This window comes from Phyllobates terribilis, unplaced genomic scaffold (assembly GCF_046119375.1).
Source record: "Phyllobates terribilis strain yellow unplaced genomic scaffold, ASM4611937v1 Scaffold_260__1_contigs__length_2691941, whole genome shotgun sequence".
Lineage (NCBI taxonomy): Eukaryota > Metazoa > Chordata > Amphibia > Anura > Dendrobatidae > Phyllobates > Phyllobates terribilis.
The window spans coordinates 1,458,486-1,472,885 of record NW_027363020.1 but is presented as its reverse complement, the minus strand read 5'-3'; the positions used below and the strand labels follow the sequence as shown (position 1 = coordinate 1,472,885).

Sequence of the window (14,400 nt, the reverse complement as noted above, 5' to 3'; positions counted from 1 at the left end):
GCTGACTACGCCAAAGTTGACGCACCCCCTGGGCCATGTGCAAGGGATACCCGGAGCCGGATCTGGATAGGGGTAGTAGTCCTTGTGGCGGTGACCCGGTCCGTGCCCAGGGTGTCAAACTAAGTGGCAGTCTATGGCAGTAGATGTTAACTTGATTGTCGACTACGCCACCCGTTGAGTGCGGCTTTGACGCCGCCGCTGCAGAGCAGTCCGCTGAGGCCGGTGGTATATGTGCAGCAGTGATGGTATAACCCCCAACGGGAGGGGTATGGCCTCAGGTCAGCAGGTGTAGATGATGGGGGTTGTGATGATGCAGAAAGAAGATTCAGAGTCAGGAGATGCAGTTCAGGGTTTTTACTTACTGGTGTTCTCTTGGTCACTCTGGCCTTGAGTGACCACCCGAGCCGTGCTGCGTCCACCAGGTCCTGGACTCGGCCAACCCCCAGGCAATTCCGGAGCGTGGTCCTGAGCTCCTTTCTGACTCTCCCTTCCTCTGGCCGTTCCCACCAGGGATCCACTTTTGGCCGGCTCCCTCGGGTCTCTTGGTGGTCAAGCCTCCTTTGGGCTCCCTGACCCTATACTCGGTGTGCCTTTCTAGTGGATTTGGTGAGGGTCGTGGCAGATCCTGACCACGACCTCCGGTTCCTGGCTAAGGTTGGTTTTGGCCTCTGCCAGCTTGGGATCCGGTACCCTTGTCTGCCAACCCTTCACCCTTTTGTCTTTATTCTGGGGTCTTGGGGTTCCCTTCTTGTCTCCTCTCTGGGTCCTTCTTTTCTCCTCTCTCCCTCTGCAGGCTCTGCTCTGGAGCTGGGCCCAGCCGGAGCCACAGCTCCCTGTCAGCCCTCCTGGCTGAGCTCCTCTGCTCTGCTCCTCAGGCTAAACTCTGACCCTGTTCTAAGATGGTGCCCACCTTATATACTCCCTCTATGTGTGAGCTCAGGTGACCAGCACCCAATGAGCTCCTATCTTTACCCAGACTACTCCCCCTATCTGCCCCTACACTACTGGGATGTTCCACCCCCCTCCCACTCCAGCCAGGGACAGACGCTGTCGTACCTGCACATAAACTGGTGGGAGTACCGTCGTTCTGTCCCCCGGAAATGGGATGTATGTAGTGCATGCAGCCTACTAGCTCAGTTCCACACTCCATCCTTACCCGGGAGTGGAATACCACACCTCTGGCTTGAGATGTAATACCCCTGTAGCAGCCGAATCCTCAGGGTGCTACACAGACACAGATGAAGGGGATGGCTAATCCCTTCTCTGCTCTCCCAGGAGATTGTGACAATACAGATAATACTAACACCTCAGATAACAGCCTGCAGCTTCGGCCAGAGGTTAACCCCTTCAGCACTCTCTCAACCCAGCAGACAGAAGAGCCTACAATTAAGGATGTTTTCATGGTTGTTACTCAGTATGGATCTGTCCTGTCCTCACTTAGTAATCAAATGGGTGAGATTAAGGAAGAACTTTCCTACATGAGACACGGTCTGCAGAAAGTAACAGATCGCACCACAGCAGCTGAGAGGAGAATTGGTGATTTGAAGGATAAACAGCCTCAAATTATCAGTGATAATCACAGACATGACCAACAGATCCTGGCATTGCTAGCTAAAACTGATGATCTGGAGACTCAGGCGGAATAATATAAGGGTAATTGGCATCCCTGAAAAAAACAAGAGCAATAACCCTACTGAGTATTTTGAGAAATGGCTGCTCTCCCTGTTTGGGGCAGAACACCTGACCCCTCTATTTGCTGTGGAAAGGGCGCACAGAGTTCCTACTCGGCTGTTACCCGGAGCCCTGCCGCAGCCAGTCCTAATGAAGCTGCTCCACTATAAGGACCGTGACGGCATCCTTAGGGCAGCTCGTGATAAAGGGGACATCTCCGTCAACGGCCAAAAGGTGTCCTTTTTCCCTGACCACTCCATTGAAGTGTCAAAACGCAGGGCACAATTTGTGAATGTGAAACGCTGGCTACGCCAGCTACAAATACCATACTCCATGCTTTACCCAGCGAAACTCAGAGTGGCCGCCCTGAGAGGGACCTCCTTTTTTGAAAATCCTAAGGAAGCAGTCCGCTGGCTTGATCTAAATGAACAGCAATTTCGCCAGAACCCACAACGTTGAATGAAGACGTATAACTTAAGTCATGTGCCATCAGAAGATATCTGATTGACTGTTGGAGTCATAATTCTTACCAAGTAACCCACGGCCCAGTGGAAAATGGATATTCTGTCTATTATCCTAAAATGGCAGGCTCCCAAGAAACGTTTATTTTTCTCTTTTTGTAGGCTGCTCGCTTGCTTCATGTGCGGATGCGAGTTGGACTGGTATCCCCATCCATCTGATTTTTCTGGATGGATCGGTATTTTTCTGTTTGTATGTTTTTGTAAGTTGTATGTTTATAGATTGTGCTGCGCAGTTCTGCCACCTGTATGGATTACAGTGATCTTGTATGGAAAAGGGGGTATTATCATGACCTTGTATTTGGGAACCGGAGTTATGTTAACGCTTGTCATACGTATCCTGTCCATCCCCTATGCGTTATATCCTAATGGCTAACCAAGTAAAATTCCTTTCTTGGAACGTGAGAGGGTTGGGAGACCCCTTAAAGAGGACGGCTGTCATTTTATATATACGGGGAAATTCACCAGCAGTGGTATGTCTGCAGGAAACGTATCTAGAAAAAAGTAATATAGCGGCCCTGAAGCGTTCATGGATCAGCCAAAGTTTTCATTCTATCTTTTCAAGTTACTCGAGTGGCGTCAGTATTTTAGTACATAGATCTATCCCTTTTGAATTGATATCCGCTAAGGTGGATGAGAAGGGCAGATTCATTGGGATTCATTGTAGAATATTCACCAAAGAATTATTACTAGTGGCAGTCTACATTCCCCCTCCCTATAATAATAATAGAATGAAGGAAATTGCGTCACTCATAGACAAAGTACGGGGGGTCCCTGTGCTATGCATGGGAGATTTTAACAATATTGTACACCCATACTGGGATAGATTCAGATCAGACACAGCTACAGAGGCTACCCCCATAACTAAGTCTGGTGAGCTCCTATCAGAGTTATCCTTGACTGATATATGGCGTCTTAAATATCCCAAACCACAACAATTCTCCTGCTACTCTAACTCACATAACACCCTCTCCCGCATAGATTTAGTACTGGGAACAGAACACATTCTCCCTTTAGTAGAAAGGGTGGAATATTTACCTAGAGTACTGTCGGACCACTCACCCCTGATGATGAGCCTATGCCTTTTGCTTAGATTGGAAGCTACCCTTACTAGATGGTCCATGAATCCCTTTTGGTGCAAATCATAGACATAAATTTGATTACATCAGCTCTTCAAAACTATTTTATAGAAAATAACGGCTCTGTGATGCAGAACTGACTATGGGACGCTATGAAGGCCTGTCTGAGGGGAGTCCTGATACAAGCTATCAATAAATCCAAGACTAAAACTAACCAATTTGGGGAAATCTTGCAAGACAGGGTTAGACTCACGGAAAATAAATTTGTCCAATCAGGTACAGAGGAGGACCTAATGACCTGGAAAGAGGCGCAGGAGGCATACTCCAGACACATTAGGGAGAAGGCCAAGAATAAGCGACTATTCTCCCAAATACATTTTTATGAAGAAGGGGAAAAGGCAGGGCATTTACTGGCTATGATTGCAAGGGATCAAATAGGGACATCCTTTATAGGCGCTTTAATAAATAAGGAAGGTGCAATGGTTAATCAGCCAGATCAAATATCAAATACTTTCAGAGAATTTTATCAGGACTTATTCAGAACCAAACACGATTTAGCAGAGAACAAATCCTGACTTATTTGGAGGGGATTGATCTTCCAGCTATTTCTGAAGCAGATAAAAAATACTTAAATAGTCCCCTGCAATTAGAGGAGTTACAAATGGCCACAGCTTCAATGGCCAATAATAAATCACCAGGGTTGGACGCGTTCCCTATGGAAATATACAAAAAATTTGGGGATATATTACTACCTCAATTGCTGTGCACCTTCCAGGAGGCAGCCAGGTAAGGCATTCTGCCCCTTTCAATGAGAGAAGCAGTTATCGTAGTGATACCCAAACCGGGTAAGGATCCATTGCTCCCCGAACCCTATAGGCCTATATCCCTGCTACCTACGGACATTAAAATTATAGCAAAAGTTCTGGCCTCCAGGTTAAATAACATAATATCTAATGTTATACATAGTGATCAATCGGGCTTTATGCCAGCTAGGTCTACAGCCGTTAATATCCGTAGACTATTTCTTAATCTTCAGCTGCCAGTGGACAATGCAGGAGACAGGGTTATTTGCTCGCTAGGCGCTGCTAAAGCATTTGACTGGGAATATCTATGGGTAGTTTTGGAGAAATTTGGTATGGACGCTGGATTTATTTCATGGATCAAGCTACTATATCAGAGGCCATTGGCACGATTAAGGGTAAATGGGCGTCTTACTTCAGCCTTTGAATTGGGGAGGGGTACCCGGCAGGGCTGCCCGTTGTCCCCTTTACTGTTCGCACTGGTCATTGAACCACTAGCTGCGGCTATCAGGATGCACCCTGGCATAATGGGATTTCGCAGAGGGAATATAGAGGAGAACATTGCGCTTTATGCTGACGATGCACTACTATTTTTAGCGGAAGCCTCCAAAACATTATCTGTAGCTATGGAGACAATCGAGAAGTTTGGGAAATTTTCCGGTTTGGCGATTAATTGGACTAAGTCAGTATTGCTTCCAATAGATAATGGGAACATTAATGCACCTCACTATACTGACTCGGGCTTACAACTGGTCAATGAATTTAAATATTTGGGTATTAATGTAACATCTAAAGTCACTGACTATGAGAAACTAAACTTCAACCCAATACTGGCCAGATTCAAGTGTAAACTGGACACGTGGTCTAAATTGCCACTGTCAGTGGTGGGCCGCACTAACTTGGTCAAGATGATCTGGATGCCACAATTGCTATATGTATTGCAGAATTCTCCAATATGGATTCCCCAGAGATATTTCCTTAAAGCAAACAGCATATTTAGGGACTTAATCTGGGGAAAACAAGATCCAAGAATTAAACTGGAAACTTTGCAAAGAGATAAAACAATGGGTGGCCTTGCTGTACCAAATCCGTGGGTTTATTATATGGCAGCTCAGCTCCAGCATATTCGAAGGTGGGACGACCCTGGAGGGGGAGGGGGGCTCAACGTCTTCTACTCCAATCACATTTTAAATCACTCAGACTCTATGAAGCATTGGAGGCTCACAAATTTAAGACACCCTCTTGTAGAACCCCAACTACGCTGTTAATACACAAACTTTGGTGGGCAGTGAGGAAATTACAGGGGATACAAGGGATCTCACAATTTACATCACTGTGGGAAACACCATGGCTCCCTAACCTATATAAATTGGAAGGGTTTAAAAATTGGAGTCTAAAAGGACTAGAAAGATTCACTCATGTTTTAGCGGGAGATTCACTCAAGGAGTTTTCACAGATACAAAATGAATATGGACTGCCCAACACCGAATTTTATAAGTTCCTTCAGTTACGACATTCATATCAAGCAGAGAGTCTTGTGCTAAATAATGGAGTTCCTCAAAATGCTATAATACAGAGAATGGCTAGCTCGCATAATTCTGGGGGGCTAATCTCATTGCTTTATAGGGGTCTGCTGGACCTGGTATTAGCAAAACACCCCATAAGATCAAAAGAAAAATGGGAGAGCTTGATAGGCCCTATTGAAGAGGGGCTGTGGTCTGAAATACTGGAAAGAGTTCCCCAGTTATCTGAGTGAGTCCCATAGATTCTCCCACTGCACCAGTCATATAGAACACCCCAATTTCTCCACGATATAGGGCTTCGACCAGACCCCCTATGTGCTAGATGTAAAACATCCCCGGCTAACATGCTTCATATGATGTGGACCTGCCCTGCTCTGGAAAACTTCTGGAGGGATGTAATAGCGATCATTGATAGAACATACTCAGTCAATTCAGATCCCTCACCATTGGTATGTATACTGGGATATATAGAAGATCTGAGCACTGACGAACAAGGCAAAATAGCAGTGGCACGCATGTTATACATGGCCAGGAAACTAATAGCCCAACATTGGTTATCAGAGCAGGCGCCCACGGTGACGGAATTTATAAATAAGATTAATTGGTTATTAAATCTGGAAAAAAGTATATATCTGAAAAGGAAGGCCATCTCTAAATTTGAAAAAATATGGGCTCCATGGATTGACGGCTCCGGCCTAGCATCCAGAGAACTGCATAGATTTCGACTTGGCTTGCTATGATTGATGTATAGATTACTTGACAGGTGCAAAATCCTACATTGGGCTGCTTTAGACATGTATATAACTGCTCCAAAGCAAGAGCTAGATACCCCTTAATACAATTGTGACTATTCATACTGTAAGATTGTTAATTTGCTGTGGACAGAACTGTGGAACATTTAACTCAAAATGTTTTGTTTGAAAGGGCAATGTGTTGTGGGGGGAGGGATAGAATAGGGACTGGGTCCCTTCTTTGGTTGGGTTGTTTTATTTTTTTTACTGTTGTGTTACAAAAAAAGTTTTAACAATAAAAAATATTTAATTTAAAAAAAAGTTATCCGTGATGTCGGCACAACAATGATCATAATCGCACTCTATTGATTGGTGGTCTGCCGTGGTCCGCTCACTTTCTCTCTATCTTTCATATGGAAAAATACATGCTTGATCTGGATATTGATGGAAAACCCTCCCTGTACCCCCCCAGTGTACTGTCGTTATGCATAGATTTATAGTTATACTACCCCTTTTACTATGTATATTGTATTTTCTTGTACTTTTTCAACACAAAAATAAAAAAAAACTTGAATTTGAAAAAAAAAATTGTAATTAGATCCACAGGCGGCAGCTACTCCGCTGACTAGGAGACACTGAAGCTTTTGAGCAGACCTCTGATTCCCAGGCTATAGTATGAGTAAACAGCTCTTCAAACTCAACCATCTGTGTTTCCCCAAGCCATAGTGTATGTAGTTTCTTACAGTTAAAAGGGGGGGGAAGAGACCCGACCCACCTGGAATTGACGATGGCAACGTCATGTAAAACACAGCAAGGGGACTCCAAAAAGAGTCTCCATTTTTTCCCAAAATTGTGGCACAGACACCACTTAAGTGGCATCAATTGTCCCAGAGTTGCTTAACCCCTTAATAACATCTGACGTACCAATACGCGTCTGTGCCCTGGGACTTAAGAGCCAGACCCGTATTAGTACGTCATCGCGATCGCGCGCGCACACAGGCTGTGCGGGCGCGATCGCCGCCGGGTGTCAGCTGATTGTCACAGCTGACACCCGGTACTATGTGCAGGGAGCGGTCCTGCACCGCTCCCAGCACATTAACCCCCGCGATGCTGCGATCGAAGTCGATCGCGGCATTGCGGGGGCAAGGGGAGGTGATCGGCGATACTCACCTCCTCTTCCGGCTTCCAGCGCAGTCTGCAAAGGCTTCCCGGGTGTTGCCATGACGACCCGATGTCGTCATGACAACATCCGGGTCACCAGAGAGCAGGAAGATTGCTTGGACATGCGCAGTGCATCTCCAAGCAATCTTCACACTGTGCACTTCTGACAGCCTTCATGGCATAGGGATGGTGCTCCATTCCTGTGCCATGCAGGCGATCAGAAAAAAAAAAAGTGAAAGTCCCAGAGTGGGACAAAGTAATAAAGTGTATAAACTGTGTGAAAGTGGAAAAAAAAAAATGTGCAAAAATATTATAAAAAAATAAAAAAAATAATACACCAAAAATAAAAATATAATGTACCCATCAATAAATATTATTATAAAAAAAAAAAAAATAAAAAATAAAAGTACACATATTTGGTATCGCCGCGTCCGGAAAAACCTGACCTATAAAACTGTCCCACTAGTTAACCCCTTCAGTGAACACGGTAAAAAAAAAAAAAAAAAAAAACGAAGCAAAAAACAATGCTTTATCACCATACTGCCAAATAAAAAGTGGAATAACACGCGATCAAAAAGACGCATATAAATAAAAATGATACCGCTGAAAACGTCATCTCGTCCCGCAAAAAACAAGCTGCCATACAGCTCCATCAGCCGAAAAATAAAAAAGTTATAGCTTTCAGAATAAAGCGATACTAAAAAATATTTTTTTTCTATAAAATAGCTTTTATTGTGTATAAGCGCCAAAACATAGAAAAATGATACAAATGTGGTACCGCTGTAAACGTACTGACCCGAAGAATAAAGCTACCTCATCAATTTTACCACACGCGGAACAGAATAAAAAAAAAAAAAAAAAAACAATTCCTGAATTGTTGGTTTTTGTTTATTCTGCCTCCCAAAAATCGGAATAGAAAGCGATCAAAAAATGTCACGTGCCTGAAAATGGCACCAATAACAACGTCAAGTCATCCCGCAAAAAACGAGCCGTCACATGACTGTCTGCCAAAATCTGGAAAAATTATAGCTCTCAAAATATGGCGATGCAAAAACTAGATTTTACAAAAAATGCGTCTTTTAGTGTGTGACAGCTGTCAGTCATAAAAACCCCATATGATTCTGGCATTGCTGTAATCACACCGACCCGAAGAATAAAGTCGTCTAATCACTTATACCGCACAAGGAACGGCGTCAAAAATAAACTCTTGGGTTAGGATTGGGCTAGGGTTAGGGCTGGGTTTGGGGCTAGGGTTGTGCTGGGGCTAGGGTTGTGCTGGGGCTAGGGTTGTGCTGGGGCTAGGGTTGTGCTAGGGTTAGGGCTGGGGTTGGGATTTTTTTCAAAAGTAAGAAAAAAAGATGACGATATGGCGACTAGTGTTGAGAGCAAGTGCTCGCTACTTGAGTTTGCATCGGGTGCTCTGGTATGCATTGAGTATCGTGGGTATTTGAGTGACATGCTCGAGTCTCTGCCCCATATGCTTCGCGGCCAAAAAACTTTACGGGGATTGCCTGCCATGCACGAGCGATCCCCGCATGTTTTTTTTTGGGTGTCTAATAACCGTGAAACATGCGGAGCAGGGACTCGAGCATGTCACTCGAGCACACGCTGTACATGGTGCATACCTGAGTACCCGATGCAAACTCAAGTAGCGAGCACTTGCGCTCAAGAATAATGACAACTTATTCAATATGATGACCTAATGTAAACAAATTCTGTGCCGTACCTCTGGGTTCAAAATGTTCACTATACACCTTAATAAAATCCTTGAGGGGTATAGTTTCCAAAATGGGGACACTTGTGGGGGAGCTCCACTGTTTAGGCACATCACGGGCTCTCCAAACGCGACATGGTGTCCGCTAACAAATTGAATGGAAAATCGGCTCAAATTGTTAGCGGACGCCATGTTGCGTTTGGAGAGCCCCTGTGTGCCCAAACATTAGAGCTCCCCCACAAGTGACCCCATTTTGGAAACTAGACCCCCCAAGGCACCTATCTAGATGCATAGTGAGCACTTGGAACCCCTAGGTGCTTCACAAATTGATTCGTAAAAATGAAAATGTGTTTTTTTTTTCACTTTTTCATTATTACGAATCAATTTGTGAAGCACCTGGGGGTTCCAAGTGCTCACTATGCATCTAGAAAGGTGCCTTGGGGGGTCTAGTTTCCAAAATGGGGTCACTTGTGTGGAGCTCCAAAGTTTGGGCACAGAGGGGCTCTCCAAACGCAATGTGGTGTCCGCTAACAATTTGAGCCGATTTTCCATTCAATTTGTTAGCGGATACCATGTTGCATTTAGAGAGTCCCTGTGTGCCCAAACATTGGAGCTCCCCCACAAGTGACCCCATTTTGGAAACTAGACCCCCCAAGGCACCTATCTAGATGCATAGTGAGCAGTTGGAACCCCCAGGTGCTTCACAAATTGATTCGTAAAAATGAAAAAGTGTTTTTTTTTTCACTTTTTCATTTTTACGAATCAATTTGTGAAGCACCTGGGGGTTGCAACTGCTCACTATGCATCTAGATAGGTGCCTTGTGGGGTATAGTTTCCAAAATGGGGTCACTTGTGGGGGAGCTCCAATGTTTGGGCACACAGGGGCTCTCTAAACGCAACATGGTGTCCGCTAATTATTCAAGCAAATTTTACAATCAAAAAGTCAAATGGCGCTCCTTCCCTTCTGAGCCCTACAGTGCGCCCAAACAGTGTTTTTTCCCCAAATATTGGGTATCTGCGTGCCCAGGGGAAATTGCACAACAAATTTTGCGGTCCATTTTTTCTTGTTACCCCTGTGAAAATAAAAAAAATTGGGTCTAAAGTAACATTTTTGTGAAAAAAGTTAAATGTTCATTTTTTTCTTCCACATTCAAAAAATTCCTATGAAGCACCTGAAGGGTTAATAAAGTTCTTGAATGTGGTTTTGAGCACCTTGAGGGGTGCAGTTTTTAGAATGGTGTCACTTTTGGGTATTTTCTGTCATAAAGACCTCTCAAAGTGACTTCAAATGTGATGTGGTCCCTAAAAAAATGGTTTTGTAAATTTTGTTGGAAAAATGAGAAATCGCTGGTCAACTTTTAACCCTTATAGCTCCCTAACAAAAAAAAATTTTGGTTCCAAAATTGTGCTGATGTAAAGTAGACATGTGGGAAATGTTATTTATTAACTCTTTTGTGTGACATATCGCTCTGATTTCAGGGCTTAAAAATTCAAATTTTGAAAATTGCAAAATTTTAAAAATTTTCGCCAAATTTCCGTTTTTTTCACAAATAAACGCAAGTGATATCGAAATTTTTCCACAATCATGAAGTACAATATGTCACGAAAAAACAATCTCAGAATCAGGGGGATCCGTTGAAGCGTTCCAGAGTAATTACCTCATAAAGTGACAGTGGTCAGAATTGTAAAAATTGGCCCGGTCATTAACGTGCAAACCACCCGCGGGGCTTAATGGGTTAAAATGGTTGGTGAGGTGATTTTCCAAAATCCTCAAGCTTTTAGTCTCCCCAGAATGACACAGGTGGGGCAGATGGTGGCTGTCCTGGCCCGCTAGGCCGCATTGTAGCACAGTGAGCTTCGCACTGCAACTTATGCTTTATATCCATGTGCCGGTTCATGCATGAAGTACTCAAACTATGGATTTTTTGGCCTCTACTTAGGTTTTGGTGACAAATGTTACAGATAACACGAGTTGGGTCATCCTTATCGATCTGAAAAAATGCACAGGCTGTGCAAGGTTTAGAGCCCATGCGACTCTGCTACTAGCAATACTATCAAATGATTGGCTGGGTTAGATGCAGAGCGTCTGGGTTTGGTTGGGGGTCCCCACAGTCTGCCTAGGCTAGATGCAGTTAAAAATTATTATTAGATACACAGGCGGTGCAGCTTGCTTCGCAGCTGGGCTAATACGCCCAAAGTATTGGTAGACTCTATACTAAATAAGGAAGGATTCACTGACTGTGGTGGCCCCTCCGTGGGCCGTGGCGATTGGTGGAGATTTGGTGGATGATTATAGGAGAAAGCTCCTTAATAGAGAAAGTTGGTGGATTTATACTTTAAATACACGTGTACCAGCGGGTTTAAACATCAGACATGATTTGATGTATCATTATGAATGATCATTTATAGATTATTATTATATATATGTTCCTTTTTTCTTCTTTTCTTTTGGATTATTTACATTTATATGCATTGTTTCTATGCTATACAATTTTACCATGGTATGTGTGTTTAAATTTCTGATTAACTCAGCCTTGAACAGGTGCATAGCAGGACATGACGTATAAATACCACTTCCTTGCTGTTTTTTTGCTATGCAATGATTAAGAACCTTTAGTTCGAAACGCGTTTGCTGTTCTTTTTCAAGGTGGACTTTTAAAATATTTTTTGTATGGCCCAATAAAAAGTGGATTTTAGACGATTTGTTCAGCTGGATCTTCCTGGTTCCTCATGTTCGTCTGGTAGCACTCCTGGCTCCGTGCTGTTGATCTTCTAGGTGGGTGAACTGATTTTTTCCTTTCTTTTTCTGCCATGTGGCGATTGGTCATCCACTTTCGCTGCCCCTTACTCAACGAATTCACAAACATCTCCCATCGGTTTGGAGTCCCATTATGCCCAACCAAAAACATAGGCCCCACAACTAAAAAAAATCGTTCTTAGGCAGGGCCGGCTCCAGGTTTTTCTGGGCCCCGGGCGAAAGAGTCTCAGTGGGCCCCTTTAATACATACCACGATTCATGATGCACAGATACCGCAGAGTAATATATATATATATATATATATATATATATAGTACAATGCAAAGATTTTACTTCTTACATTACATGAGCGATATCTATTGTAAATTCTACAATAGCTCAGAAACCAGCGAATCGCTCCACACAGAATACTGGCCCCCATAAAATGCTCCATACAGGATACTGGCCCCCATAAAATGCTCCATACAGGATACTGGCCCCCATATGAGGCCCCATATGGGATACTGGCCCCCATATAAGGCCCAATACGGAATACTGGCCCCCATATAAGGCCCCATATGGAATACTGGCCCCCATATAAGGACCCATACGGAATACTGGCCCCCATATAAGGCCCCATACGGAATACTGGCCCCAATATAAGGCCCCATACGGAATACTGGCCCCCATATAAGGCTCCATACGGAATACTTGGCCCCCATATAAGGCTCCATACGGAATACTGGCCTCCATATAAGGCTCCATATGGAATACTGGCCCCCATATAAGGCGCCATACAGAATACTGGCCCCCATATAACGCTCCATACAGGATACTGGTCCCCTTATAAAGCTCCATACAGGATACTGGCCCCCATATAACGCTCCATACAGGATACTGGTCCCCTTATAAAGCTCCATATAGGATACTGGCCCCCATATAACGCTCCATACAGGATACTGGCCCCCATATAATGCTCCATACAGGATACTGGCCCCCATATAATGCTCCATACAGGATATTGGTTCCCTTATAACACTCCATACAGGATACTGGCCCCATATAATGCTGCATGCAGGCTGTTACCCCCTACATAATGCTCCATACAGGCTGTCCCCCCCCTTTTAATGCTCAATGCAGGCTGTTACCCCCCACATAATGCCCCATATAGGCTGCCCCCACCTTATAATGCTCCATGCAGGCTGTTCCCCCCACATAATGCACTATGCAGGCCGTCCCATCCCCCCTTATAATGCCCCATGCAGGCTGTTCCCCACCTTATAATGCCCTATGCAGGCTGTCACCCCTCCTCTTTATAATGCCCCATGCAGGATGTCACCCCCCTCTCTTTATAATGCCCCATGCAGGATGTCACCCCCCCTCTTTATAATGCCCCATGCAGGATGTCAGCCCCTCTCTTTATAATGCCCCATTCAGGATGTCACCCCCCCTCTTTATAATGCCCCATGCAGGATGTTACCCCTTCTCTTTATAATACCCCATGCAGTCTGTCACCCCCCCTCTCTTTATAATGCCCCATGCAAGATGTCACCCCCCATATTATGCCCCATGCCACCACCCCTCTCTTTATAATGCCCCATGCAGGATGTCACCCCCCCTCTCTTTATACTGCCCCATGCAAGATGTCACCCCCCCATATTATGCCCCGTGCCTCCATACATTATAAAAAAAAAAATCAAATACTCACCTCCCTCCTCCTCACCTGCTGCCCGCTGCTCGGGTCCGGACTCCAGGGTTGTCGTCCTGCTCTGCGCTCCTTGTGACGGCTCAGGGGAGCGCGCGGTGGAATGACGTCACCGCGCTCTCTGACCTGAGACGTCACAGGGAGCGCAGAGCAGGAAGACAGCGGATCTGTGGAGGCACGGGGAGAGGTAAGTATCCGGCTGCCGGGGCCCTGAGCAAGCGGCGGAGAAGGGCGGGCCCTGACACCGCTCTCCTCCGCCCATAGCCTGGCGGGGTGCGCGACCGCCAGTGGGCCCCCCTGCCTGCTCAGGGCCCCGGCACTTGCCCGGGTGCGCCGGGTACTGATGCCGGCCCTGTTCTTAGGCATCGAAATTGACACCACAGCAAGGTTGTTCCACCTCCCATGGGAAAAAAATACCAAAACATTACACCTGATCTAGGTTTTTTTGCGCAGTATGGAAAGTAACACTACAGCAGATGCAAGTATTACTAGGTCTCCTCGTGTTTGCGAGCCGGGTGATGCCAGTCGGAAGGGTTTTTTCTCTTCATTTATCGCCAGAAACAAAAGGGGCATCTAAACCGAGTCATACAATCAGAATCAGCAGGCAGCTACGGGCGGACTTAGAGGTGTGGAAAACCTTCTTACAATCATTAAACGGTCACATGTTATTTATGTCAGCAGAACAGTCCAACATTCAACTAAGATTATTCACCGGGGCGGCAGAATCAGGCGGATATGCAGCGATACTAAATAACCAATGG

The 14,400-nt window shown here is 45.0% G+C and overlaps 1 protein-coding gene across 1 annotated transcript in view; it reads left to right on the top strand.

Moving 5' to 3' along the window:
- Positions 1 to 4,694: 4,694 nt before the first annotated feature.
- Positions 4,695 to 14,400, top strand: part of LOC141219304 (uncharacterized) — a 119,696-nt gene continuing 109,990 nt past the window's right edge. The window contains exon 1 of the mRNA XM_073666075.1: positions 4,695 to 5,200. Coding sequence (XP_073522176.1) covers positions 4,695 to 5,200 — 506 coding nt within the window. The remainder of the gene's footprint in view (positions 5,201 to 14,400) is intronic.